The 25353-nt window shown below is 56.7% G+C and overlaps 3 protein-coding genes across 16 annotated transcripts; all 3 read left to right on the top strand.

Moving 5' to 3' along the window:
• Positions 1 to 227: 227 nt before the first annotated feature.
• ZNF580 (zinc finger protein 580) lies at positions 228 to 16445 on the top strand. 4 transcript variants are annotated; one of them, XM_058707671.1, is made up of 2 exons: positions 228 to 332; positions 15500 to 16445. In XM_058707671.1, exon 2 carries the CDS (start codon positions 15512 to 15514, stop codon positions 16028 to 16030), a length of 519 nt encoding a protein of 172 aa, XP_058563654.1. In that variant the 5' UTR covers positions 228 to 332; positions 15500 to 15511; the 3' UTR covers positions 16031 to 16445. The 4 variants fall into 4 exon arrangements, with proteins under 4 accessions (XP_058563654.1, XP_058563652.1, XP_058563653.1 ...); XM_058707669.1 differs by lacking the exon at positions 228 to 332 and adding an exon at positions 12463 to 14484; XM_058707670.1 differs by lacking the exon at positions 228 to 332 and adding an exon at positions 14591 to 14714.
• On the top strand, positions 240 to 19081 carry ZNF581 (zinc finger protein 581). Of its 2 annotated transcripts, none has more exons than XM_058707667.1 (2): positions 240 to 332; positions 17554 to 19081. In XM_058707667.1, the coding sequence occupies exon 2, from the start codon at positions 17573 to 17575 to the stop codon at positions 18167 to 18169; it is 597 nt and encodes a 198-aa protein (XP_058563650.1). In that variant the 5' UTR covers positions 240 to 332; positions 17554 to 17572; the 3' UTR covers positions 18170 to 19081. The 2 variants fall into 2 exon arrangements, with proteins under 2 accessions (XP_058563650.1, XP_058563649.1); XM_058707666.1 differs by lacking the exon at positions 240 to 332 and adding an exon at positions 16493 to 16768.
• Positions 19082 to 19436: 355 nt separating this feature from the next.
• On the top strand, positions 19437 to 24247 carry CCDC106 (coiled-coil domain containing 106). 10 transcript variants are annotated; one of them, XM_058707661.1, is made up of 6 exons: positions 19610 to 19722; positions 21071 to 21146; positions 21294 to 21401; positions 21496 to 21672; positions 22753 to 22959; positions 23341 to 24247. In XM_058707661.1, the coding sequence occupies exons 2-6, from the start codon at positions 21116 to 21118 to the stop codon at positions 23655 to 23657; spliced, it is 840 nt and encodes a 279-aa protein (XP_058563644.1). In that variant the 5' UTR covers positions 19610 to 19722; positions 21071 to 21115; the 3' UTR covers positions 23658 to 24247. The 10 variants fall into 10 exon arrangements, with proteins under 10 accessions (XP_058563639.1, XP_058563638.1, XP_058563644.1 ...); XM_058707663.1 differs by lacking the exon at positions 19610 to 19722 and adding an exon at positions 20141 to 20414 and having other exon boundaries at positions 21498 to 21672; positions 22859 to 22959; XM_058707660.1 differs by lacking the exon at positions 19610 to 19722 and adding an exon at positions 20145 to 20418.
• The last annotated feature ends 1106 nt before the right edge of the window (positions 24248 to 25353 follow it).

Below are 25353 nucleotides of genomic sequence, written 5' to 3'. Positions count from 1 at the left end.
GTCAGAACAAAAATGAAACAAGAGGTGGGAAGATCATCTGGAAACAGGGATCTTTCTTGGGATACCCAGTTCCTCAGGGCTGGGCAAGCGGAAAGCGGATCCTTCCTCTGTGCTTCGTGTTTCCAGCCGGAGCATTTTCGCAAAGGGCCTGAACGGCGCGCAGGCTTCCCAGGTTCTCTCCCTGGAAGTCACGGTCCTTCCTTCCCCGGGCCCTTCTTGCAGGCGCTCTCCCAGTGGCCGCCGCTTCCCGCCGGGCGGACCAGAGAGGCTGCCCCAGCTCGTCTTCAACGGGCGCTAGAAGCCGACGGCCGGGATTGAGTTATTTAGAGAAAGTGGGTACGGGGAGCGTTGCGGGGAAGGCGAACCATAGAGAGAGTGGCGACGGGTAGAGAGCAGCCAGGGTGGGAGGGAAACGAGAGGAAGCGTGTGTGCAGAAGGGCTGGAGGAACACCATAGAGAGGCAGGCGGAGGCTGGAAGGGCCACGGTGGTGGAGGGAAGGCGATCGGCCTCCGAAGGCCGGAACCAAAGCTATAACCACGGACACCCTTGGCTTAAGGGATTGGGGGGGGGGGGGGAGCGGAGGGGGGAAGGTCACTACCAGTGTGCGCTTGAGCAGTGAACTCCCTCTCTCAGCCTCAGTTTCCTGTCCTGTAAAGCGGGAATGGTAACGCGTTACCTCGCAGGGCAATCAAGTAGAACCAGGTATGAAAGCGCCAAGTAATGCCTTTGCACGGACATGGTGGGACACGCAGGGGCTAATGCCGTTATTGTTCTCGCGTGACGAGTTCCTCTCTGCAGCTCTGAAGTTCTTGAGGACATTAACATCAGCCTGGGTGGCTCAGTCCGACTCTTGGTTTTGGCTCAGGTCATGACCTCGTGGTTCATGAGGTTGGCTCTGCAGTGACAGCGCGGAGCCTGCCAGGGATTCATCCATATTCTCTCTCTCTCAATAAGTGAACTTAAGAAAAGAGTCTCTAGGGGCGCCTGGGTGGCGCAGTCGGTTAAGCGTCCGACTTCAGCCAGGTCACCATCTCGCGGTCCGTGAGTTGGAGCCCCGCGTCAGGCTCTGGGTTGATGGCTCGGAGCCTGGAGCCTGTTTCCGATTCTGTGTCTCCCTCTCTCTATGCCCCTCCCCCGTTCATGCTCTGTCTCTCTCTGTCTCAAAAATAAATAAAAAACGTTGAAAAAAAAAATTAAAAAAAAAAAAAGAGTCTCTAAAATCAGCCAATGGAATCTGAAAAGTGAGAATTTAGGGCTCCTCGTGTAATCGTTCTTGAAATCTCTCTATGTCTACCACCCTTTCTCTAGCTTGGACCTCATGCTTTCTCATGTTTGGATTTCAGCATCGGCCCCCCTCTGGCCTCTCAGCTTCCACTAGCCCACCAACACAGTCTGGTCTGGCAGAGCTTTCTGAAACTCAGATCTGACCTCATTCAGCTCAAGCCCCTTGCATGGCTCTCTTGAGTCAAGACAAAAATCCCAGCTCCTTGGCTTGACATTTAAAGCCCTTCTATGAAGTGTAGTGCCCACCAAGCCTTCTAGCCCCACCTGTTACTACTTTGTGCCCTGGTCAAATGCAGCATTTCATCCCCCCCCCCCCCAATTGAAATCTCACACTTTCATTCCTCAAGGTGTTAGGTCTCCATCTGTGACTGCCACTTGGGGTAACCCTTCTGGTGGAGCCTGGCGGGTTTTTTCCCCTCACAACTTACCTCCTCTGGAAAGCATCCTCTGACTCGTAACTGTTCATGTCTCCAGCCAGTATTGTCCCTGGCTTAGTACATTATGCTTAGTCACTCTGGAAGATGGGTAGTTCTCTAGGCTTATTCAGCCTTGGCTGAATAATAACCCTTGGAAAGGATATACTTACATAGGATTGAACTACTTCTCAGATGTTGATGGACATTTGTTTATATTACCCACATTTTGGCTATTATGAAGAATGTTGCTCTGAACATTTATGCCTAAGTTTTTGTGTGAACGTGTTTTCAGGTTTTTTTGTTTGTTTTTAAGGATTTTTTTATACTTTCCCTCAAAATCAATAAATATTTAAAAAAGATTTCATTTTTAAGTAATCTCTCCACACTCAGAGTCGGGCTCGAACGCAACAACCCCGAGATCAAGAGTTGTATGCTCTGGGGCGCCTGGGTGGCTCAGTCGGTTGAGCGTCCGACTTCAGCTCAGGTCATGATCTCACGGACCGTGAGTTCGAGCCCCGCATCGGGCTCTGGGCTGATGGCTCAGAGCCTGGAGCCTGCTTCTAGTTCTGTGTCTCCCTCTCTCTCTGCCCCTCCCCCATTCATGCTCTGTCTCCCTCTGTCTCAAAAATAAATAAACGTTAAAAAAAAAAAAAAAAAAAAAAGAGTTGTATGCTCTACCGACAGAGCCAGCCAGGTGCCCCCTGTGTTTTCAGTTTTGTTGAGGATTTATCTGCAAATGGAATTGCTGGGTCATATGGTAACTTTCATCTTTAACTTTTGGAGGAAACACACCACTTCTTATTCCCACGAGCAGCGTCTGAGGGTTCCAGTTTCCCTACATCCGCATCAAGCTCTAGTGTCTTTGGGTTTACTAAACACTTTTCCTTCAAGTCCTGCAGCACCTCCCACTTGGACTTGAACTATGCAAGTCCAAGTGCTCTGGAAGCACCCACTGTCATCTGTCCTGCTTCTTTTTCATTCTTGCCCTTTGGAGCACATCTGCTTCCCAGATTCTTGGTAAGTGCATTCAGTTGGGGAACACTTAGATGGGGCAGTATCTGGCCATATTCAGAGACCATTAGAGACTCAGGACCTAGCATGTAAGTGCCTGCTTTACTGTTTCCATAGACTGAATGTTTGTGTCTCCCTGTCCGCATTTAACTTATTGAAACCTAATTCCCAATGTGATGGTGTTAGGAGAGGGGGCCTTTGGAAATTGACTGGGTCATGAGGGTGGAGGCTTCATGAATGGGTTTAGTGATCTTATAAAAGAGACTCCAGAGAGCTTCCCCACCCCTTCCACGTGTGAAGGTGCTGTCTGTGAATCTGGAAGGAGCCCCTCAGCGGACACTGAATCTGCTGGCATCTTGGTCACAGTTCTTGACCTCCAGGACTGTGAGTACATTTCTCCCACCAGGTATCTGGTATTCTGTGATGGCAGCCTGATGGACTAGGAATGTTGTGTCACACGAACAAATTGTTCAGCTTTTCCAGACCTTGGTTTCTTCAACCCTCTGGGCCTCCTTCCTGGCCATCGAGAGAGATCCCTCAACTTAAAATGGGCCAAATATTTCAAAAGACATTTCGGAGAAGAAGCTATGAAAGTGACCAGTAAACACAGGCAGAAGTGCTCAGCATCATTTGGCATCAGGAAAGTATGAAATGTGACACTCTTCCCATCCATTAGGCTGAGGTTAAAAGGACTTTCGGTATCAAGTGTTGGGGAGGGTGTGAGGCAGCTGGAACCCACGTACGCTGCTGACAGGAATGTAAGTTGCTGCAGCCACTTAGAAGACTATTAATACCTACTGATGCTAAGCGTACATTTGCTCCAGGTCCCAACATTTCTGATCCCAGATACACACCAGAAGAAACAAGTCCTTATATCTACCAAACGACACGTACAGGAGTGGGTGTATTCTTAGGAGCTTTATTCATGATAGGCCAAAACAAATGTCCATTGACAGTTAAAGAGAAAAAAGAAGAGGGACACCTGGGTGGCTCAGTCGGTTGGGCATCCTTCCGACTTCAGCTCAGGTCATGATCTCATGGTTTGTGAGTTTGAGCCCCGCATCGGGCTCCATGCTGACAGCTCAGAGTCCGGAGCCTGCTTCAGATTCTGTGTCTCCCTGTCTCTCTGCCCCTCCCCATTCACACTGTCTCCCTCAAAAAAAAAAAAAAAAAAAAAAAAAAAAAAAATATATATATATATATATATAGAGAGAGAGAGAGAGACAGAGAGAGAGAGAGAGAAAAAGAAATTGTGGGATAGCCATACAGCAGAACTTACACAACATTGGTCATTGGTGGGGGGCGGGGGGGGGGACTATTGAAAACAACAGTGTGGCTGAGATATTGATGAGTGAAAGAATCAGTCACAAAAAGGTACAATACAATTATATTTACATGAGGTTTAAATTATAGAGAGAGGGGCGCCTGGGTGGCTCAGTTGGTTAAGCAGCTGACTTCAGCTCAGGTCATGATCTCTCAGTCTGTGAGTTTGAGCCCCCGTAGGGCTTTGTGCTGACAGCCTAGGGCCTGGAGCCTGCTTTGGATTCTGTGTCTCCCTCTGTCTCTGCTCCTCCCCTGCTTGTGCTCTATCTCTCTCTGTCTCTCAAAAATAAATAAATGTTAAAAAAAATTAAGTTATAGAGAAAACATGTGCAAGCAGGGGAGAGGCAGGAGCGGGAGAGAGAATCTTAAGCAGGTCCCACGATCATTATGGAGCCTGACTCAGGGCTTGATCTCACGACCCTGGGATCATGACCTGAGCCAAAATCAAGAGTCAGATGCTCAACCAACCAAGCTACCCACGTGCCCCTGTTTACATGAGTTTTAAAAACAGGCCAACGCAGTCTTTCGGAATTGAAATCAGAAAAAGTGGAGGCGCCTGGGTGGCTCATTTGGTTGGGCGACCAACTTTGACTCAGGTCATGATCTCATGGGTTGTGAGTTTGAGCCTTGCATTGGGCTCTGTGGGGACAGCTCAGAGACAGAGTCTGCTTTGGATTCTGTGTGTCCCTGTCTTTCTGCCCTCCCCTTCTCTCTCTCTCTTTCTCAAAAATACACATTTACAAAAGAAAAGAAACAAATAAAAAGTGGTTACCCTCCCTGGGGATTAATGGCTGATAGGAAGCATTTTGGGGGGCTCTCTCTGGGTTGCTAGTTATACTGCTACAAATACATGTGAAAATCCACTGATCTGTAACCTTAAGGCTTGTGTACTTTGTGTAATTTACGTCTTATATGTATTAAAACAACAACAAAAAATGGTGGCCTCTACATGACAAAGGGGGAAACGGAGTCACCAAATGGCCAAGGCTGTCACACAATGCTTCTCAGATTCACCCGGAGAGACTTGGAGTCTGATTGTTTGGAGACTCAATTGGGATCCTATCATTGCTAAACTGTTTGATTAAAATCTGAAGTTTGCCACAGAATCATGATGGAATGCTTAATCTTTCAAAACACTTAGCATTGAGTCTAGGTCCCGCCGTCTGGTTTTTCCTTGCCAACACCCACAGCTGGCATGTATTTGGCCAGGATCCACCTCTCTGCGTCACACTCAGGGAACTCTTTCCTGGAGGAAGCTCCCATTTACAATCTGAACTTTCTAGTTTCACCCCTTGTACCTCTCAGGGGCCATGGAACAATTTCCCTAGAATGAACATAATGGGATGAGAAATTGTATGGACTCCCAACTTTGAGTTGCCATCCCAGCTCTGGCGTCCACTTGCTGTGTGACCAACATTTCACTTAACCTCTCTGGGCTTCAGTGTTCTCTGCAAAACGGTAGGGCTGAGTTTGAGACACTAAAGGACCTTTGAAATTCCAGTCTCCCCTACATAAGATCCATTAGTGATGCTTTCAGTGTCCTGATTGTCATCCGTAACTGCTTCCACGTGCTTAGGTCGCTTGGGTTCAATGTTTTGGTCTTTGTCGCCCCCACGAGGCCCACAAGAGCGCCTTGCTGCAGCAGGTGCCCAATAAAAATAAGATTTGTCGCCTCTAAAGGGAACGAAGGGACGGACTACTTCGATCTGGTTTGCTCACTTTTATCCCCAGAAGCTGGCATGAAGGAGACACTTGACAAATATTTGGTGAGCGATTGATCGAACAAAAGGCGTTTGGAACCTTTCCTTGGAGGGCGTGTGTTTCCGCCCAGACGGTTTTCATGTGAACACCGCTCCCCTCCTTTCCGGTCTGAGTCGATGGCTCCATGCTCCTCAAAGACTCAGTTGGGCCGCCTCCCGAGAACCTGGGAGCACCCCTCTCCCTTCCCCGGAGTAGGGGCCCCGAAGCATAAGGACACCGGTAGGAATCGGTTGATAGATGCAGGAGGCCCGTATGAGTCCTGGCAGCGCGGAGAAGTGGTACAGTTAGCCTAGCGTTTGGCGCACAGAGGGCCACGGAAAACCCCCCAGCCCCTTGTCAAGATGGGGGGTTTAAGGACTAGAGGATGGAGGATGACATGGGTAAGCCACGACTGGGGGGATGCAGAAAAGGTCTTTGGTCACCACAACCCTTAGCTTAATTCTCCGTGCCTTCACTTAATGCAGTTTTTCCTCCTTTAGCTTCTCCTCTGGATTCAGTGATGCCCATGGCTTTGTTTTCATCGCAGAGGCTTATGTCCTCAACCAGTACCCGTCCCCTGAGTTTGCACCCCCCCCCCCCCCTCCTCCACACCCTTCTCCCCTCTCTCCAGGCTTTCAGGCTCGTTTCCTGCTCTGAGTCAAGGCCAGTACCTGTTCAGTGACCAGAAGGACATACCATACACCTACATATACACAGTGGGAGTGGAGAAGCCTGATGACAGCCTGGAAGTAAGGGAGCTGACTCCCACCTGGTTTTCAGCTATCCTAAGTGCCTGCAGGTTTTCAAGAATGCTCTCTGTCTCCAGGCTCATGGCCTCTTCCTCTTGGGTGTCTGGAACTTCATCTGTGAGGCTCGTGGCAAGGCCTTCAAGTAATCAGGCTTCCTATAAGTGTTCCTTCTGCCGCTGGTGGTTCAGGATTACTAGGGAGCAGGCGAAGCACATCCTCGTGCATTAGGGGAAGCTGAGTCTCTATTATTGACAGGGACAGAAAACTGATGCCTTTGTCTTCAAATTTTTAATTAAATCCTAGTCAGTGAACATACAGTGCAATCTTGGTTTCAGGAGTAGAATTTAGTGATTCATCACTTACATACAACACCCAGTGCTCATCCCAACAAGTGCCCTCCTTAATGCCCATCACCCATCTAACCCATCCCCCCCCCACCCTCAATTTTTCCCTATTAAGAGTCTCTTGTGGTTTGTTTCCCTTTCTCTTCTCCCCACCCCTCTCATATGCTCATCTGTATTTTCTTAAATTCCACATATGAGTGAAGTCATATGGTATTTGTCTTTCTCTGAGTTATTTCACTTGGCATAATACACTCTAGCTCCAGTCATGTCATTGCAAATGGCAAGATTTCAATCTTTTTTTTTTGTTTTATGTTTATTTATTTTGAGAGAGAGAAAGAGAGAGCACGAGCCGGAGAGGGACAGAGAGAGGGAGAGAGAATCCCAAGCGAGCTCTGGGCTGATAGTACAGAGCCCAAGTGGGGCTTGATCTCATGAACCATGAGATCATGACTTGAGCTGAAATCAAGAGCCGTATGCTTAGCCAGTTGAGCCATTGAGGTGCCCCTCACTTTTTTTTTTTTTTTTTTGATGGCTGAGTAATATTCTGTTGTGTGTATATATGTATGTATGTACATACATACATATATACACATACATATATACACACCAAATCTTTTCTCGTCCTCCACCAGTGGGTATACGGACTCTCCCCATAGCTTGGGTATTGTTGATAATGCTGCTATAAATACTGGGGTGCATGTGCCCCTTCACATTTGTATTTCTGTGTTCTTTGGGTAAATACCTAGTAGTGCAGTTGCCAGGTCATAGGGTAGCTCTATTTTTAATTTTTTGAGGAACATCCATACTGTTTTCCAGAGTAGCTGCACCAATTTGCATTCCCACCAATAGTGTTAGAGGGTTCCCTCTCTCCGCATCCTTGCCAACACCTGTTGTTTCCTGAGTTGTTAATTTTAGTCATTCTGACAGGTGTGAGGTGGTATCTCAGTGTGGTTTTGATTTGTATTTCCTTGATGATGTGTGATTTTGAGCATCTTTCATGTGTCTGTTAGCCATCTGGATGTCTTCTTTGGAAAAGTGTCTATTCATGTCTTCTGCCTATTTCTTCACTGGATTATCTGTTTTTTGGGTGTTGAGTTTGATACATTCTTTATAGATTTTGGATACTAACCTTTTACCAAATATGTCATTTGCAAATGTCTTTCTCCCATTCCATAGGCTGCCTTTTAGTTTTGATGATTGTTTCTTAAAACTGATGTCTTCAGTGAGCAGTGTGCCGGGAATCTTTCCCCAGCTCTTCCACATCCAGCTTGAGAGATGTCAGTTGCAGAGCTTGGCTCTGGCATCTCTACTAGAAAAGGCAGCATCCTTTTCTGGGTTGTTCTATCCCAAACTGAATGATCTCCAACCTTGAGGTGTGCTGGCCGTCTATAGGTAGTGAAAGCAGGAGAAATAATGAAAAAGATGCTTTCACCTCGTAAGGTGATGAATTAATCTTTTTCCCATAGGCCTCACCCAAGAGGGAGGGACCCTGGGTTTTAATTCTGTACCGGGCGCGATTTATGACAGGGGAGTTCACTCTCTGGCTTCAATAATCCCTCTGTAAATCACCAATGAATTCTCTACTTCCTGTCCTCAACCAGATGGTAATGTTTTGCCAAATCTGTTAGGACATCTATTTTATTGTCTTGGTCTTTGTTTCTTCCTCTCAGTTTTGAAACTGGGAAAGTCCTGGGACCCATCCCAAACCAGAGCAAGTGTGTCACCTATTCTGTCCTCACTTGTGCCCCCCACACCCAAGGAGTCATTTACTTATTGATTTCCATGAGGTACTCCCCACATGTCTTGTGGCTGTAGGAAGCAGCTCAGGATGCAAAGGGAGGTGGGCCAAGTCCCCCCAGGGTTCTGGTGTGCTTGCAAACCTGTAAGAATGCACTCCACGCCACCAGCACATGTCTCACGCTCGGTATTCTGGCCCTAAGTGTGTGGCCCCTGTGTAAAGACCTTCAAGCGCTCCAGCAACCTCTGCCAGCACTGACTCACCCAGCTGGGGTGGGACTGCAGGCCCCCTCTGCCCACCCCTGACCTTCCCAGGAGGTGGCCCAGCAGATCCGGGAGTATTCCTCAGGGAAGGGCTTCCCTGCTGGCTGTGCGGGTGGAGGCCCAGAGTTCAGGTGTGCTCTAGATCAGGGGGTCGTTTGCCTCCAGCGCTCCAGACCTATGGAGGAGCTGGCATTACCCTAACTGGCCCTGAGAAGCGTGTGACCCAGGGCCAGTGACGACCTCTCTCCGGCCTTGGTTTTACCAGCTGCACAGGGGGAATACTATTTTCTTACCGTGTGAGGTGTTAAGTGTCAAGGCCTGGGTTTCCTCAGCCGCCGCGGGGCATGAATAATTCCGGCCCTCGGTCTTTGCTGTGCGGCAACAGAGACACTAACACCCCTTTTCTCAGGCCGTTTCCCACTGCGCCGCCGGAACCGTTGTTTGGGGAGATCATTTCCGGTCGGGGCGGATTTCCGGGGCGCCATCCGGCCACATGGCGGCGGGAGCGGGCCCGGCGCTGCCGGCGCGTCCCCCCCCCCCCCCCCGCGCGGCGGGCAGTTTTGGGGGGGCCCCCGGAGCTCGTCCCACCGTGCGGGGCGCCGGGCGGTGCCGAGGAACCTGTGGGGCACCGGGTGGCGCGCGGCCGGGCTCGGGGCGCCGGGCCCGGGGCCGCGGGCCGCACAGGCTCAGAGGCGGTGAGTTGCGAAGGGAGAACTCTCCGAACTCCGTCCGTCCTGCCCCAGGTTCGGCGCCCTGAGGTCGGCCTGCCCCGGCTCTCCTCGGGGTGGCCCCCGCCGCTCAGCGGGTTCTCTCCTCTTCCTGCGCCCCCGGCGGCCTCGGACCCTCTCGGACCGCCGGGGTGCGCCCTACGCGAGCACAGGGAGGAGCCCCCCAAGCCAGAGCCCAGGCCCCGCCAGCGTGATCCGGCTCTTCCAGAGCTGCGCGCACCCGAGGAGCCACGGCGCGTCAAAGCCTTCGTCGCGCACCCGCTCGGGCGGCGTCGCGCTCGCTCGCCCGGCTCTGTCGGCTCTGTCCGCGAGTGTGAAGGATGCCCGGCAGCCGGCCCCGTACGTCCGGGACGACTAGGCCGGAAGGAACTTCCGGGACGGTGGAGAGGCCACGGAGGCTCCATAGCACCTCTTGTTTTTGGTACAGATGGTAGAGGCTTGCTGTGTGACCTGAGCCTCAGTTTCCAAATTCCTGAAATACGGAATGGCTTGTGGCCCCCAGCCAGCTCTGGTCAGGGGTGACAGGCGGGAGCCTCTTGTTGGATCCCGGACTCCACCACAACCCCCCTTTGTCGCCTGGGATCGATCACTGTCCCGCTCAGGAACTCAGTTTCCCAATCTGTAAATGGGATGGAAGTCTCATAGGCGAGCTACAAGTGTGAGGTACCGTTCAAAGGCAGCACGTACTGCTCCATTCCTTATTTGTGGCAACTCATGGGGCCTGCTGAGACAGGCTCAAATCAGTGTGAATTTTGAGTCTTCTTGAGTTGCTGGGGTCGGGCTGGAACCCAAATGGTGTAGGGACATTTCCTTTGTGGGTGTGAGTTCTTGGCCAGAGAACTTTCTTAGGCACACCTCCCTCTGCTTGGGAGGTTGGAAGCATCCTGGAACTCATCGTTGCAGCCCACACTGTCGACTACACCAGGGTAGGATGGCTGGGCCAAGGCTCGGAGCAGTGGGTCGGGGTAGGAGATGTGGCATTGTTAGGATCCTGCCCAATGGAGCGATGAGGGTTTGGGCGACTTAACGGTCTTGGGGCGTGGGACAGAGTGGCCCCAATGGCAGTGAGCCTTGGAAATTGAGAAGCCTTGTGAGGCAGGGTGTGGGGACCTGGGATGGGGTGCAGAGAGGAGGGCAGGAAGCCTGGTGAGAGTGGATTGCTAAGACCCAAATTGGCCCAGAGGCACAGGCTCGGCAGTCACTTTATTCCTAAAGGGGAGAAGGGCTTGTCGCGAGGGAATGCAAAATAATGTGGAATGGATGGTAGACGTTGAGAAGAGATTGGTCCAGGAACAGTTCCTGCAGGAGGCAGGGCTCAGACTGTAGGCTGGGGAGGGAAGTGGGGATACTGGACACCGGGTGTGAGTGCCGGCTCTGTCACTTGGGCTGGAGACCTGATGTAAGCCTCTTGCCCTTCCTGAGGCTCAGTGGAGGGTCTGCCTGACCAGATTACTAAGAGGATTTAGCAAGGCCCCATATGTGCTGTGTGAATGGAAGTTTGGGGACACGAGGAATCGGTTGCAGATGAAGTGGGAGAGATTGCTGAGCGCCAGGGATTTACTTGCTAGCAGAAGGGGGGTGAAAATGCCAGACAGTCAGCACCAGCAGAGACACAACGTTCCAAAATGTGAAGCGTGGACCAAGAATGGTTCGGTGCGGCTGACTGGTCAGGGTGGCTGGGGCACGTGGGGAGAGGCCTGGAATGCTGGGTGGAGCCAGGGAAGGTCCCGAGCAGACGAGGTATAAGAAGTCTCCTGGAGCTGACAAGCAGGGCGTATAGGAGGTCAGGACACACAGGATTCTGGAAGACCGAGGAGGAGGCTGCCAGCAGAGGGAAGGGGAAGAGTTCTAGGTCAAGAAAACACATGAGCCTTTGCACCTGGAGCCACAAAAGTTCGGGGTCTGGTCGGAGGGCTTCGAGGTGCTGTGTGCGGTTGGAGCTCTGGAGGGTGAGGTGAGGTGGCTGGGCCACTTCATGAAGGGCCTCAAATGCCAGCGCGTGAGGGATGTGGTCACACAAGTTTGACCTCAAACACAGCAAAGCTTCCATGAAGAAATATCTGAGCAGAGACCAGAAAGGGTCCATCCTCATGAGGGGCTAAAAATAACACTCCAGAGAGAAAGAACAGCAAACAAAGGTCCTGGACATGGGAGAGGCTGGGGGCTGCACTGTGCTTGATGGGTTTCCGGGTTTTCTGAGTGCAGTGAGGGGGCTTTAAGTCAGGGGATGACATGATTCTGTAGGTTTAAAGAATATATATTGTTGCACTATTGCCATAAAAAGAGGGTGCTGGAGGAGGCAGAGGGTGGGTGGGGGGCTTTCACTGTAAGCAGGGGGCAAACTGGTTTGCAGTGCTGTAGTGGTGGTGGTGGGGAGGTGTGAACTCCTTGCAGACAATGGTCATGAGCTCTGACTGGTAGAGTCAGGCAGAAGCAGGAACTGTCCTGAGGACAGTATGAACCCAGGCCAATCACATGATCTTGCCCAGCTTCAGTTACCCCATCTATGAAAGGCATCTTCACAACCCCTACCTCGTAGGTCTGCTCTGAGGATGCAGTACACTTAGCAAAGGCCAGCGCCGCAGTCCTGGCTCAGTAAATGTTGGTCATTGTCATTTCCAGGGATGGGCGTGGCATGGGGTGGTGCGGTTCTCATGGACGCAGGTACTATATGGGTCTAAAACTCAGAAAGACGATCTGGGCAGGAGACTCATTGGGTGGTTGTCTGTGTAGACCAGAAGCAGTGTTGCCCTGGGGGACATTTGGCATGTCTGCCCTCACAAGAGGGGGGTGGGAATGAGGGAGGGGGCTACTGGCTTCTGGAGGGCAGAGGCCAGGCACGTTGGCCTGCAATGCAGAAGACAGCCCCTGACACCAAAGGATGATCCAGCCCCCAAATATCAGTAGTGTTGAGAAACTCTGGTGTAGATAGACAGTGTTGTTGCCCTTTGAACCAGGCATGCCCTCAGTTCAGGGTCTCCACTGTCCCTACTGCCTGGCTCCTTGTGAAATCACAAGGGGAAGAATCTCCAGGACAGCGCTGTCCCGTAGAAACAGAATGTGAGCCACATTAAAAATCTTGAAAAGAAACAGGTGAGATCAATTTTAATAACATACCTTACTTAAACCAGTATGTCCAAAGTATTCTCATGTCCAAATGTAATCAATATAAAAGTCATTTGTGCAAGAGTTGATAATCTTTTTTTTTGGAACTAGGTCTTCAGAATTTGTTGGGTGCCTTGCATTTATTTACAGCACACCTCAATTCAGCCCGGACACTTGTCAAGCCTCCAAAAGCTATGTGTCACAGGTGGCTGCTGTTTTGGACAGCACAGTTTTAGAGGGTCTTTAATTTTAGCCTAATATCACAAATGTTGGGGCATTTGGGAGTTTCTGGAAGGTTTTCTGAAGAATACTTTCTCAGTTCCAGCTTATTGCCACACCTAGACATTTTTTTTTCCCAAGTGTGTCTGGAATTATGAATTTGTGTGTACATTTTCTGGCTTCTTAAATGTTGCCCCCAGTAAAACACTGAAAAGTAGCATGTGGTCCAAACCGAATACTACTGTGAGTCCTTTCTGGCCCTCTGGTCTCCAGTTTCCAACTGGCTGAGGGTAGCTCAGGGGCTGCCCCATACTAGGCAGCCACTAGCCACGTGTGGTTATTTAGATGTAAATTAAGAGAAATACCATTTAAAATTCAGGTCTTCAGCCACAATGGCCACACCAAGGGCACAGTAGCTCCACTCGGCTAGTGTCTGTCCCATTGGGCAGCGCGAAGGTCAGGAATTTCTTTTTTGATAGCTCTGCCGCTTCCCACCTCCCTCAGGTCCTGGGGCTGGGCACAGCAATAACACCCCTTTCTCCTCTGTGCCCTACCCCGCCCTGCTGTTGCTGTCCCTTGTCTCCCGCACCGCTTCCCTGCTCTTTGACAATTCCCTGCATGACTGTAGGACGAGCTGTGGGTGCCCCACATGCGGCTATCGTGCCACCACATGAAGCTCCAGATGCGGCCTGTGCTGCCTGGCCCTTCTCCGTGGCGACGCGCACATGCACCGGGGCCCTGCAGCCCGGCCTCGGTTTCCCCCTTGGCACCACGCTTTGTTCAGGCGCCATCAATCCTCAACTTCCCTTCAACTTGACGTGAAGAGCCACCTTTCTCCAACTCCACATTCAGCACCTTCTGGCCTTCTGGCTCTCGGTTTCCCCATCTGCCCAGTGGGGAATGCCCCAGCTCCTCATCTCTGTCACTGGTGACATCTGGTCTTCTGTGGGCCTCGGTTTCCCCCATTTGCTGGGTGGGAGAGTAGTGGCTTGTGCCACATTCTGATGGCTGGCCTCTGGACCTCGGTCTCCCCGTTTACCCGATGGACAGAAACCCCCTCCTTCCACTCCCTGCATCACCGGGCCGGGGGCGCAGGCGGGACGGCCCAGTGGCAACAGGACAGACCTGGGCGCGCCCCTTCCTTCAGGGACATGGGGCAAAGACAGACCGCCTAGACGGTTTATGAGTTGATCTCTGTCGCAGCAGCCGGACAGTTCCTGTCGGGTGCGGAGGGGAGCCGGGGCAGGGGCGGGGCTGTCTCCGTAGAGCCCGCGCCCTCCGCCCGCAGCCGCGGGGCTCACGGCAAACGGGCCGTGGGAGCCGCCGGCTCACGGCCAGCGGAACCTTCGTTGCGGCGTGCGCGTTTCCGGGGGGTGCCCTTTTCCAGCGACGCCGCCGCCCCTCGCGCCCCCGCGCCCGCGCCCCCCGCGCCCGCGTCCCCGGCGCCGCCGGCCCGGAGCTCCCGGAAGTCTCGGTCCCGCCGCCGCCGGCACTCGCGAGGGGAAGCCCGGGCCGCCCGGGACCTCGGCCCGCTCCTCCGGTCCCGAGAGGCCGCCGCATCGGGTACGGGGGCCGGGACGGAGGGAGGAGCCTGGCTCCGGGACGGCGCGAGGCTGGGGGAGGGGCAGGCGCGCCGGGGGTGGGGTGGAGTGGGGGTGGGGCGCGGCCGGGAAGGAGCCCGGGGCGGGGGGACCGGAGGGAGAGAGGGGCCCCGAGGGTGCGGCGACGAGGGGGACGGAGGGCCTGGGCGCTGGGGGTGCAGAGGAGCGGGCTGCAGGGATGGAGTAACAGAGGTGCCAGATGCTCACGGAGAGGAGGGGGAAGGGGGCTCGGGGGCCCAGGTCAGAGCAGCGGGGAGTAGGAGGAGGCCCTGAAGGGTAAAGACAGAACAAACAAGGATGGGGCGTGGGGGTGGGGGGTTAGATGGTAGCAGGGTTCAGGGTGTGGGGCGCACAGGAGGCAGGCGGTCGAGGCGTCCTAGGGATGTGTACACGAACTGCAGACAATGGGTTAGGCAGGGGTGAGGGTGTTGAGACTTGGGGGTGGGGGGGATTACGTGCAGGGTTAAGTGCAGGACCGTAGAGAAGCCCAGAGTGGAAGGCGGGGAACTGTGTTAGTGGCGTTCTGGACCCGCACCAAGAAAGGGAGCGAAGCGAGGCCACGGGCGTGTCTAGAGGTGGGCAGGCCTTCCAGGGACCCTGGTGCCCCCACCTGGGCCTGGGAAGAGGAGAGGACCCGTTAGAAATAAAAGAGGCCACGAAGGTGTGAAGACAGGAGGCCGACTTGGAGACCGGCAGGCTGTGGGGGAGTTGCGGGGAAGGCAAGGGGCGGGATGGAGGCCTCTGGTGCGGCTCGGGGGCTGAGAGGAAGCTGCAGGAGGAGAGAGGCAGGGATGTGCCCGGCCCAGTTGGAGGTGTCCTGGAAGCGGCTTGATGGAACACGCGGTCTGGCCTAGAGTCGGTTTCTGTTTTGCAGGAGAGGTAGGTCAGTGGTGCAGAGGGCATGACAAGCAGTAATAATGGGGACACTTCCTCCAGGAAGCGGCGATTTTAATTTCTCTCCCCTCCACTGCTCCCAGCTGACACCCCAGATGCTGCTGCTGCCGCCTCGGCCGCCCCACCCTCGGTCCTCCTCCCCAGAGGCCATGGACCCACCGCCCCCCAAGGCTCCCCCTTTCCCCAAGACGGAAGGCCCTTCCTCCACTCCATCCTCGGCGGCAGGGCCCCGACCCCCGCGGCTCGGCCGCCACCTGCTCATCGACGCCAACGGGGTCCCCTACACTTACACGGTGCAGCTGGAGGAGGAGCCCCGGGGCCCGCCCCAGCGCGAGGCGGCGCCGGGAGAACCCGGCCCGCGCAAGGGCTACAGCTGCCCGGAGTGCGCTCGTGTCTTTGCCAGCCCTCTGCGGCTGCAGAGCCACCGCGTGTCGCACTCGGACCTCAAGCCCTTCACGTGTGGCGCCTGCGGCAAGGCCTTCAAGCGCTCCAGCCACCTGTCGCGGCACCGCGCCACGCACCGCGCGCGCGCAGGCCCGCCGCACACCTGCCCGCTGTGCCCGCGCCGCTTCCAGGACGCCGCCGAGCTGGCGCAGCACGTGCGCCTGCACTGAGGCCCCGACCCGGGCCCCCGGGCCTCGCGAGCCACACAGCGTCGCTCCCACACACGCTCCCTGCCTCTCTGAGGTTACTGCCTTACCCTGGGCCTCAGTTTCTCCATCTGTCCAAGGGGAGAAACATTGTTCCTTCCTTACCTTCCTGTCTAGCTGTGTGATGTAGACCAAGTCGTTGCCCCTCCCTGGGCCTGGGAGCCAGCCTCTGAGCTGGGTTCCGGCCCAGCTGTGCTGTGTGAGCCTCTGCAAGTGACGCGACCTCTCTGAGGCTTGGGCTTCCGCTCCTCCGAGGCGGTGAACGGTTGTCTGCGCGGAAGATTTGACAAAAGAGCACGGCGCGGTCTGGCTCGTTTCTGTATATCCCCCTTCCCACCCACAACCCTCACCCCTTACTCAATAAACATTCCACACTCCACTTTAGGGCTTTTATTTGCGTGTGTGTGTGGAGGGGCGGCGGGTGGGCGGCAGGGTGGGAGGGGGCGGCCCGGACCGTTAGCACCCGGGAACCTTTCTCTCGGCGTGTGTTTCTGGCCGGAACCGTTTCCCGAAGGCCCAGGCGCCCCGCCCCCACCTTCCTCCCCTGGACCCTCTTCTCTGGGCCCCGGTCCTCTCTCCTGTTACCGGTGCTACCAGCTCCCGGGGGACACCCAGAGGCTCCCGCCCCGCCATCACTTGCGACCACGGGGGTAGCCCGGGGCCGTTCCGGAGTCGCCCGGACCCGAGAAGCTGCTGCACCGGGTACGGGGGCCGGGAGGCGGGAGGGAGCAGGGAGCGGGCCGCGGAGAGGGGCGGGGCCAGGAGCGGGGACCTGTGCGCCGAACGGGGCGGGGCCGCCGCGGGGGCTCGGGAGGGCATGGCCGGGAGCTCGCCGAGAAAGGCTCGGAGGCCGGGCCGCGGGCCGGGGGTGGAGCCCTAGAGAGCGCTAGGATCTAGAGAGAACCTGGGGGGGGGGGGGGGGGAGGCAGTGGATGGGCGTGGACTGGAGAGAATCTGCCGGTAGCCGAGCTAGGAAGGGGGGCTCAGGGGTGTCCAGGGAGGTTGTTGGACGGTGGGTCAGGACCTGGGGGCCTTAGAGCTTAGGCGAATACAGAATGGGTAGAAAACACTCCTGGGCGGAGTGATAGGATGGGCTAACACCCAGACCTGGGTCAGGAGCGTAGAGAAGGAGAGACCTGCAGGTCTACGGGGTGGGGGGTGGGGGGGAGTAGAGAAGCCCTGCGGGTGGCCAGAGTAGAGGGGCACCTAGTGACCGGAGGAGGGTACGACTAGGGAAGTTAGAGCGAGGACCTGCTTGTGCCTGTGTTTACAGTGGGTGATGGAACAGGACAGAAGAGGCTTTCCTACGACGGAGACGGTAGAAGGTTCACAGAAGGTCGTAGAGTCCAGGGCAGAAGGACTGGAGAAGTGACGGAGGCTGGGGGGTGCAGAAGTTCTGGGCAGGGCACACAGAAGGTGAAGGAACGGAGCTGGCGCCCCTGAGCTTCCCTCGTCTGTGTTATCTCATCCTCTCTCCCGTCCCCCAGGCCTCAGCCACCCCTCCGGATGCTGGTGTTGCCTTCGCCCCCCTGCCCGCAGCCCCTGGCGCTTCCCTCCGCAGAGGCCATGGAGGCCCCTCCTTCTCGGACAGGCAGGTCCCCAGAGCCCGGACCTTCCTCGTCCACAGGACCTCCCCAGCCTTCCTCCCCTCCGAGGCCCAACCACTACCTGCTTATTGACACCCAGGGCATCCCGTACACCGTGCTGGTGGACCAGGAGTCTGAGAGAGAGCCCGGGGCAGATGGGGCTTCAGCTCAGAAAAAGTGCTACAGCTGCCCCGTGTGCTCCCGGGTCTTCGAGTACATGTCATACCTGCAGCGACACAGCATCACCCACTCGGAGGTGAAGCCCTTCGAGTGTGACACCTGTGGGAAGGCATTCAAGCGGGCCAGCCACCTGGCTCGGCACCACTCCATTCACCGGGCTGGTGGCGGGCGACCCCATGGCTGCCCGCTCTGCCCTCGACGCTTCCGTGAGGCTGGTGAGCTGGCCCAGCACAGCCGGGTCCACTCGGGGGAGCGCCCGTTTCAGTGCCCACACTGCCCGCGCCGATTTATGGAGCAGAACACCCTGCAGAAGCACACTCGGTGGAAGCATCCATGAGCCGGGCTGCCGGGTACCCCAGGTGCCATGGGGTTCTGGGGGGAGCCCGGACTCTTGTGGCCCTCAGACACGTGGCCAGTGCGGAAGGCTGGCTTGCAGCCCTGGACACAGACACAGACACAGACACACTTCCTGCAAAGGCCAAGCCCTGCCTGAAGGAGGAGCCCCTGAGTAGCCTTTGGATACTTTGGAGATAAAGGTGGAAAGGAGACCTTGCCTTCCTAGGGTGGAGCCCTCCGGCCTCAGGCTGAGCCTGACCAGGTGCCCAGGAGACAGTGCTATGTGTGAAACTCCTCCAGCCTGAAAATCGTGGTTGGGAGCCATCAAGCATCTGCATCGGCTTCCTAATGCCCCCTTGTTGATGCTGGGGGAAGGGGCCCCAGACCTGCCTCGCAGCCCCCAGCCAGGACTTGAGACTGGACACCCAACCAACACCTTTCCCATTTTGAGCACTTGAGATTTGTTTTTGGGCACAGCGGTTTGGCCTGCCTGCTGCCCCGCAGGGAGACTCAGCAAGTGCCTGGCCCACCTCTTCTTGGGCAGAAGAACAAATCGGCCACGTCTACTCTCCGGAGAGGGAAAGAGCTTCTCACTGCCTGACCTCAAATAACACTAACAGCGCCCAGGATCTTGAGCGTCGCCTGTGGCCAGGTGCCGGGCTGAGCATTTCACCTGGGTCATCCCAAGTGCATCCGCACAGTGCTTGGCTTGGCTGGCCGGGGATGGGAAGGTTGGCCTTCTGCACTGGGATCAGTCCTAGCTTGACCCCTCACAATGGGTGTCATCTAGGTAGAGTGTTGTTAAACCTTTTTTTCCTTAAAGCTAGGATCTCCTGTAAGAAACACATTTTATATGGCAACCCAGTAAACATACACAAAATATATGTGCAACAAAAGTTCAGCAGTACTTAAATCTCTGCCACATGCAATTAACTTTTTTCCTTTTTGCTAATTCCATTCTACTATATTGAATTCCCTGCCCATGAACCTGTAGTTTGCAAAATACCTATCTAGGGCAGGTAACTCCCCCTGGACGTTTTGACCTAGGCTACAGTTTATCTATGATGTGAAGCAGGTAGGAGAGGAGTGTGGCCACAGCTTTCTAAATGGTGCAGACCTTTAAATTCTCCTGCAAGGTTACAGCCCTGCTCTCATAGAGCTGGCCAAAATTCCAGTAGCAAAAAAAAAAAAAAAAAAAGAAAGAAAGAAAAAGAAAATGAAAAGTCCAGTAGCAACTAGTGACTGGGAGGAGAGACTGGGAGCCGAATAAACATGTCTTCTTAATGAATTTTCTTTGCGCGTCTGTTTTGTGCCAGGCACTGTACTGGGCCTCATTTCTTCTTCCGACCTCTTTTTGGGTGGAAGAACAAATTAGCCATCTCCACTCCCCAGAGAGGGAAAGAGCCTCCCACTGTCTGACCTCAAATAACACTAACAGCACCCCGCTGTTGGGCCTAGACTAATGGCCAGGCCTGGGCTGAGCGTTTTGCCAGCACCCTATCAGTACATCCTCACAGCGAACCTAAAAGGGATCATAATCTCCCCACTTTGCAGGTGAGTAAACTGAGTGGGGTTTGGGGGAGGAGCGGCCAAGATTGGGTGGGAATGTTCCAAAACCAGCTCGTAATCACTACCACCGTGCTAGTGGTGGTGGTGTTCCAGATCCCCGCCCCCCTCCCCCCCTCCTCCGGGCCTGGGAACCGTGTGGTCGGGCTGTAATGGTGGTGCACACACGGTGGGAGAAGTGGCGGGTTGCGGGGATCCATATGGCCAGTTCCCAGGGTTTCGTTTAAAAGGATTCTCCCGGCGCTTCAACTTTCCTGGTTGTCTCCTTCCCTTTCCCGGGCCCCACTCCGTGCGTCGCCATCCACTCCGGGGACGCCCGGAGCCTGCTGCTCTCCAGGAATTGGGAGTTTCTTGACGTTCCCTGCCCGGGCTTCGCGGGGGGCGGGGTAGCGCGACAAGGGGCCGTCGCGCAAGTGCAGCCCGGGCCTTTGCCGCAAACGGCGGGCCTCACCTGGGGCCGGAGACTCCCGCAGAAGCGCAACGACCCGCGGACCGAGCGAGCGCCGGCGTCCCTGCCCGCCCCTCCGACTCGCCACCCCGCCCCTACACTCGGGGCCTCTGCCGCCCCGCCCGCGGCGGGTGGGCGCTTCCCTCCACTCCCCGCGACACTTTGCAGACGCTCCCCGGCGCCGGGCATGGGCGCCGCCGCCGTCGGTCCCCTGGCCGGATTCCGCGCGCGGGTGGGTGAGCGCGAGGCCTGGCCCCTCCGACCCCGGGCACCTGCGGGCGGGGGGATGGTGGCCACATCAGCACCCGCGGCCTAGCGCATCTCCCGCTGGGACCCCCTGGCAACATCGCTCCCCCTCCCACCCGGGGGACAAAGGGCGGGGGCGGGGGCGCATCCCCACGCGTGACCTTCCCCCGCACTGCGCACGCGCCCCGCCCCCTCCACCACGGGGGAGGGGCCCTGTTCGCCCACACGAGTGCGGGGGAGGGGCGTGGGAAGGCGCTCGCGTGGGCCGGACCCCCACCCTATGCCTGGAAGTTGGGGCACGGTCTCCTCCCCCCCGCACCTCTCGCCTCTTTTGGCCCCGAGGTGACCCGTGATGAGGGTCCGACCCATTCAGGCCAGGATGTGTCCGCTCTGTCGACCCCGCGGGGAACCCACTCCTCCTTCCCTCAGTAGCCCGGGGTCCGGGTCCCCAGCCCCCTCATTCCCTGGGAGCCCTGGAGTTTGAAACCCCGGGTGTCCCCGCTCGGTCCTGAGGGTATGGGTCCCCTCCTCCCTCAGACCCAGGAGTCCCAGCCTTCAGCACCCCCATTTCCCCAGCCCTAAGGAGTTGGGCCCCACCTCCCGCGGGATGTCCCTCCATCTGTGGCTGCCGTTTCTGTCCAGTGCCCCTGAGGCGCTTAGCTGCCCGGGTCCGCCGGAGGTCGCGCCATGAATGACCGAAACAGCCGGAGGAGGACACGTGAGGAAGCTGGGACCCTGCCCCGACCCTGGTCCCACTGCTGCCCTACCCATCCCTGCCCTTTCCTCCCCAGGGCTGCTGTGGTTGGGGGCTGGTCCGAGGCGCCTGGGGCCTTCCCTGGGGTGACCCCTGGCCTCTCCCCTCCAGTGAAGAAAGACGATGAGGCCTTCGAGATCTCCATCCCCTTCGATGAGACGCCCCACCTAGACCCACAGATCTTTTACAGTCTGAGCCCCTCTCGGGGAAACTTCGAGGGTGAGCTGGGGGGCAGGCTCGGAGGGACCCCAGGCAGCTGGGGTGCAGGGCCCTTGAGGCCTGGGGTGTGACCAAGCCTCCCCGCTGTCCCTAGAGCCTCCGGAAGCCGCGTCCCCAACTGTGGCCCTGATGAATGGGGTCAGGGCCCAGCTGCATATGGCCCTGGAGAGGAACTCCTGGCTACAGAAACGCATCGAGGACCTGGAGGAAGAGAGGGATTTCTTGCGTTGTCAGCTGGACAAATTTATCTCCTCTGCCCGCATGGATGCAGGTGAGGTGCCTGATGATCTAGTCCCTTGTCCCATCCCTGGGCCCTGACACCCAGCTCCGGCCCTTCCTGGGGATCTGGGACCCTCCTCACCTACACCCTTCCTTTTGGTGGCCCAGTGGGGAGCTGGCATCGTTATCTCCTCCTTACTTTATGGTGGTCTCCAGGACCCCAAGCCCAGCTTCCTTCATGCTTGATTCCTGCTTCTGCTGATGGGCAAGACCCTGTGGCCATCCCTTGCCCCAGATAGTCAGGGCTTTTCTTTCCCAAAATTTAGCTCCTATTTTTGGAGAGTACAACTTCTGTTCCCTTCCTCATGATGTTCAGCTCCTGACTGGCTTCCTCGCAGGACCCCGTATTCCCCTGTGATTCACACCTGACACTTTGGGCAAGGGGTCTGTTTCCCCCCCCCCCCCCCCCCCCAACACCTGTGTTATTGAGGATCTCTCTGGTTTGGAACTCCCTGTGGCCTGGGTTGCTGATGGGAACCTATCTAGGATGTTTGGCCCAAGGGCCTCTGGATTTTCTTGGTGAGAACCCCAATACCGGATGTCCCCCCAGCCCACCTTGTGGTGGTGGCCCCTGCATCAGAGCCTCAGATGCTCACACTGTCCAGGTGAAGGTGGGTGCCTGACTTTCCCAGCGCACTAGACCCAGAGCCTGGGATTTCTCTCAGGGTCTGAAACCTCTTCCCCAGCCAGGGTCTTGCTTCTTGGATTTCTAGAGTCTACTCTTCTGGAGGTCCCACAGAGACTCTCCTGAGGTCCTGTCTTGGTCTTCTCAGTTCCTCCTCCAGACTTCTTGCTGTCAAGTTGGAGTCAGAGGAGCATGAAGCCATGCCCCACTCAAGATCTCTGCCCCCAAATCCAACCGCCTGCACTGTACTCAGCCATCTTGGTGGAGACTGCAACATCTATATGCACGGTCTCTTTGGGGATTCCAGCCCTGGTTGAGGCCCCCCCTCTCCTGTGGACCTGTGTGTGGTGTGACATCTGTCTCCACCTTGCAGATGGACTTCCTGCCTCCTCTCCCCTGTTCTGGAAGTTCATGTGTATGTGTCCCTCTCTCTCTACCTCTCTCCAGAGGACCACTGCCGGGTGAAGCCTGGGCCCAGGCGGGCTGAAGGGGATGGCCGGGGTGGGGCTGGGGGTGAGGCCTCAGACCCTGAGTCTGCGGCCTCCTCGCTCAGCGGAGCATCTGAAGAAGGCAGTGCTGTGGAGAGGAAGAGGCAGAAGGGAAGTGCTGGCCGGAGGCGCTTCGGGAAGCCCAAGGCCCGGGAGAGGCAGCGGGGTGAGCAAGGAGCAGGGATGGGGGGAGGGGCCTGCTGTGATGCCCCAGGAGGCCCTCCCTTCTCCCCTAGCCTGGTTGTCCCAGCCTGCCCGTGGGGTCCTGCTCTGCAGTCCCTCCTCACCGGCTTTGCCTCCTGGGGTCACCCTGCCCTGAGCCTCAGGCTTCTCATCAGTAACATGGGGAGGGGAGAAGGCTCCTCCTTTTCCCCTGGTGCCACTGTCTCACCATGGCTCCCAGCTGCTGCTCCTCCTGATTCCCATTTTGTTCTGTAGTTCTTCCTGTATTGGGCTCCCCACCTGCCCTTGCCCTTGCCCCATCTGCCTCCTGTGTCCACCTCTGTCCCTCTCATGTCTGTCTCTGTGCCCCGGCCCGGCCCTGCAGTAAAGGATGCAGACGGTGTCCTTTGCCGATACAAGAAGATCCTGGGCACCTTCCAGAAGCTGAAGAGCATGTCTCGGGCCTTCGAGCACCACCGAGTAGATCGTAACACGGTGGCGCTGACCACACCCATCGCAGAGCTTCTCATCGTAGCCCCCGAGAAGCTGGCCGAGGTGGGCGAGTTCGACCCCTCCAAGGAGCGCCTGCTCGAGTACTCGCGCCGCTGCTTCCTGGCCCTGGACGACGAAACCCTTAAGAAGGTGCAGGCCCTCAAGAAGAGCAAGCTGCTGCTTCCCATCACCTACCGCTTCAAGCGGTGATTCTGCCCCACCTGGCCCGGGACACGCCCTTCGGCCCCCACGTCCCTCCCTCCTCTGCCCCTCGTGGCAGTGGCAAGCGTGTGCATGAGTGGTGTGCTCCTCCAGAGGGCCTGGGGGGTGGGCGGCATGTTTCTGCGTGCGCCTCCCCTCCCCTCGTCCTGCAGATCCATCCCCACTCCTGCCCCGGGTCCCTTGTATATAGATCTGACTCCCTCCTTGCCTCTCACGTTCCTAGCATCCTCCCCTTCCTCTGCATCCCCTGGGGAGGAGTTCCAGTTAGCCAGTCTCCCAAGAGCTACTGCCCAGGGGGTCGGTGTCTGCGCTTTCCTGAACGTGGGCACTCCTCCCCCGTGAGCTGCACCGTCCTGCCCTCACCGGGCCCTTCCTCGTGGAGGAGGGGGTGGGAGGACTGCGAGACTCTCTGCGGGGCCGGGCCCTGTACATACCCCGTGTCAACCCTCAGCCCCGAGGAGAGGCTGGCCCACTCTGCCAGGAGCTCCCCATCCGCATCCCGGACTGCCCCGAGTCTACGTGAGAAAGAATTATTCAGAGAATTTAAATTAAAGAGAGAAGATAAAATTTGGAATAAAGGAGGCCCGGTCTCTTCTTGGAGGGGGTGGCCGTTGCCTCGGAGACCGTGACGGGGGCTCCGGGGAGCTACGAGGAGCGGGCGGTCAGGCAGGAACCCGGAGGCTGGAGAGACAGGGTGTAATTAGCACCCCCGGAGGGAGGGCCGGGAGGAGCAAAAGCAGCTGTGCCCCGAGGAGCTTGGAGGGGCAGAGCTCGGGAAGGGAGGCGTCAACACCACCCGCGGGCCTATCTCGACTAGAGGCGCTGGGGCAGGAGACGTGGACTCAATGACCGCTGGCAGGAGCGACCGCGGAAGGGGGAAACTGCACATCCGGGCGGAGGCTCCAGCGTCCGCCCGCCAGGAGGCGGTAGTTAGATTACTGCCTTCCGGAAGTGCCCCCTACGTTGCCTGCTGCGCCTGCGCTGCGGGAGGGGGCAAGTGCGCTGACGCGGTTGCCACAGCAACCAGGAGCGAGCGGCTTTGCCTAACGGTCTGGAGTTCGGTACCCTTCCCGGAGGAAGGGAAAGCCTCGCGCACGCGTGCTAGGGGCTCTGGAACCCACTTGCCTCCCGGAACAGTGAGAAACCTCGCCTCAGACTGATCTCTACGCAGGCGCAGAAGGCCATCTCGCGCCCCTCCTCTTCCACCTGCGCAGGCGCACAAAGCCGCGCTGGCAGCCTCCGCAGCGGCCGCGCGCACCCTTCACCTCGCTGGCAGCTTTTGTCTCGCGCAACCTTCTGAGGCCCTCCGCGAGATCGGTCCTTCTTTTCCTCCACTCTCCCCACCCGGAGAGCCAGGTGCAGAGAGCCGGGACTCCGCCCTTTTTCTGTATCCCTTCTCCTGACCAACCTCGCTTCTGTCCTCCCTCCCTTTTCTCTTCCCGAAGCCGGAAGGAGCCGAAGCGTCGCCGGAAAAAACCGAAGCTGTCTCCCGGGAGTGAGGCCTTTCCCGAAGTGGTGGCGGAAGGAGCCGAAGTTCTCCGGCCGGGGAGGAGCGAGTGAGTGCAGTGTCCGGAAAGAGCCGAACCTTGGCATAGGATTTAATCCTCTGGCTGGGTCCGAGAGCGAGTGCTGGAAATCTACAGAAAGTGCAGAAGTTCCGCACGGTTAGGATTGATTGTTGGAA

This window comes from Neofelis nebulosa, chromosome 17 (genome assembly GCF_028018385.1).
Source record: "Neofelis nebulosa isolate mNeoNeb1 chromosome 17, mNeoNeb1.pri, whole genome shotgun sequence".
Classification (NCBI taxonomy): Eukaryota; Metazoa; Chordata; class Mammalia; order Carnivora; family Felidae; genus Neofelis; species Neofelis nebulosa.
This window is presented reverse-complemented; position numbering and strand designations above follow the sequence as displayed.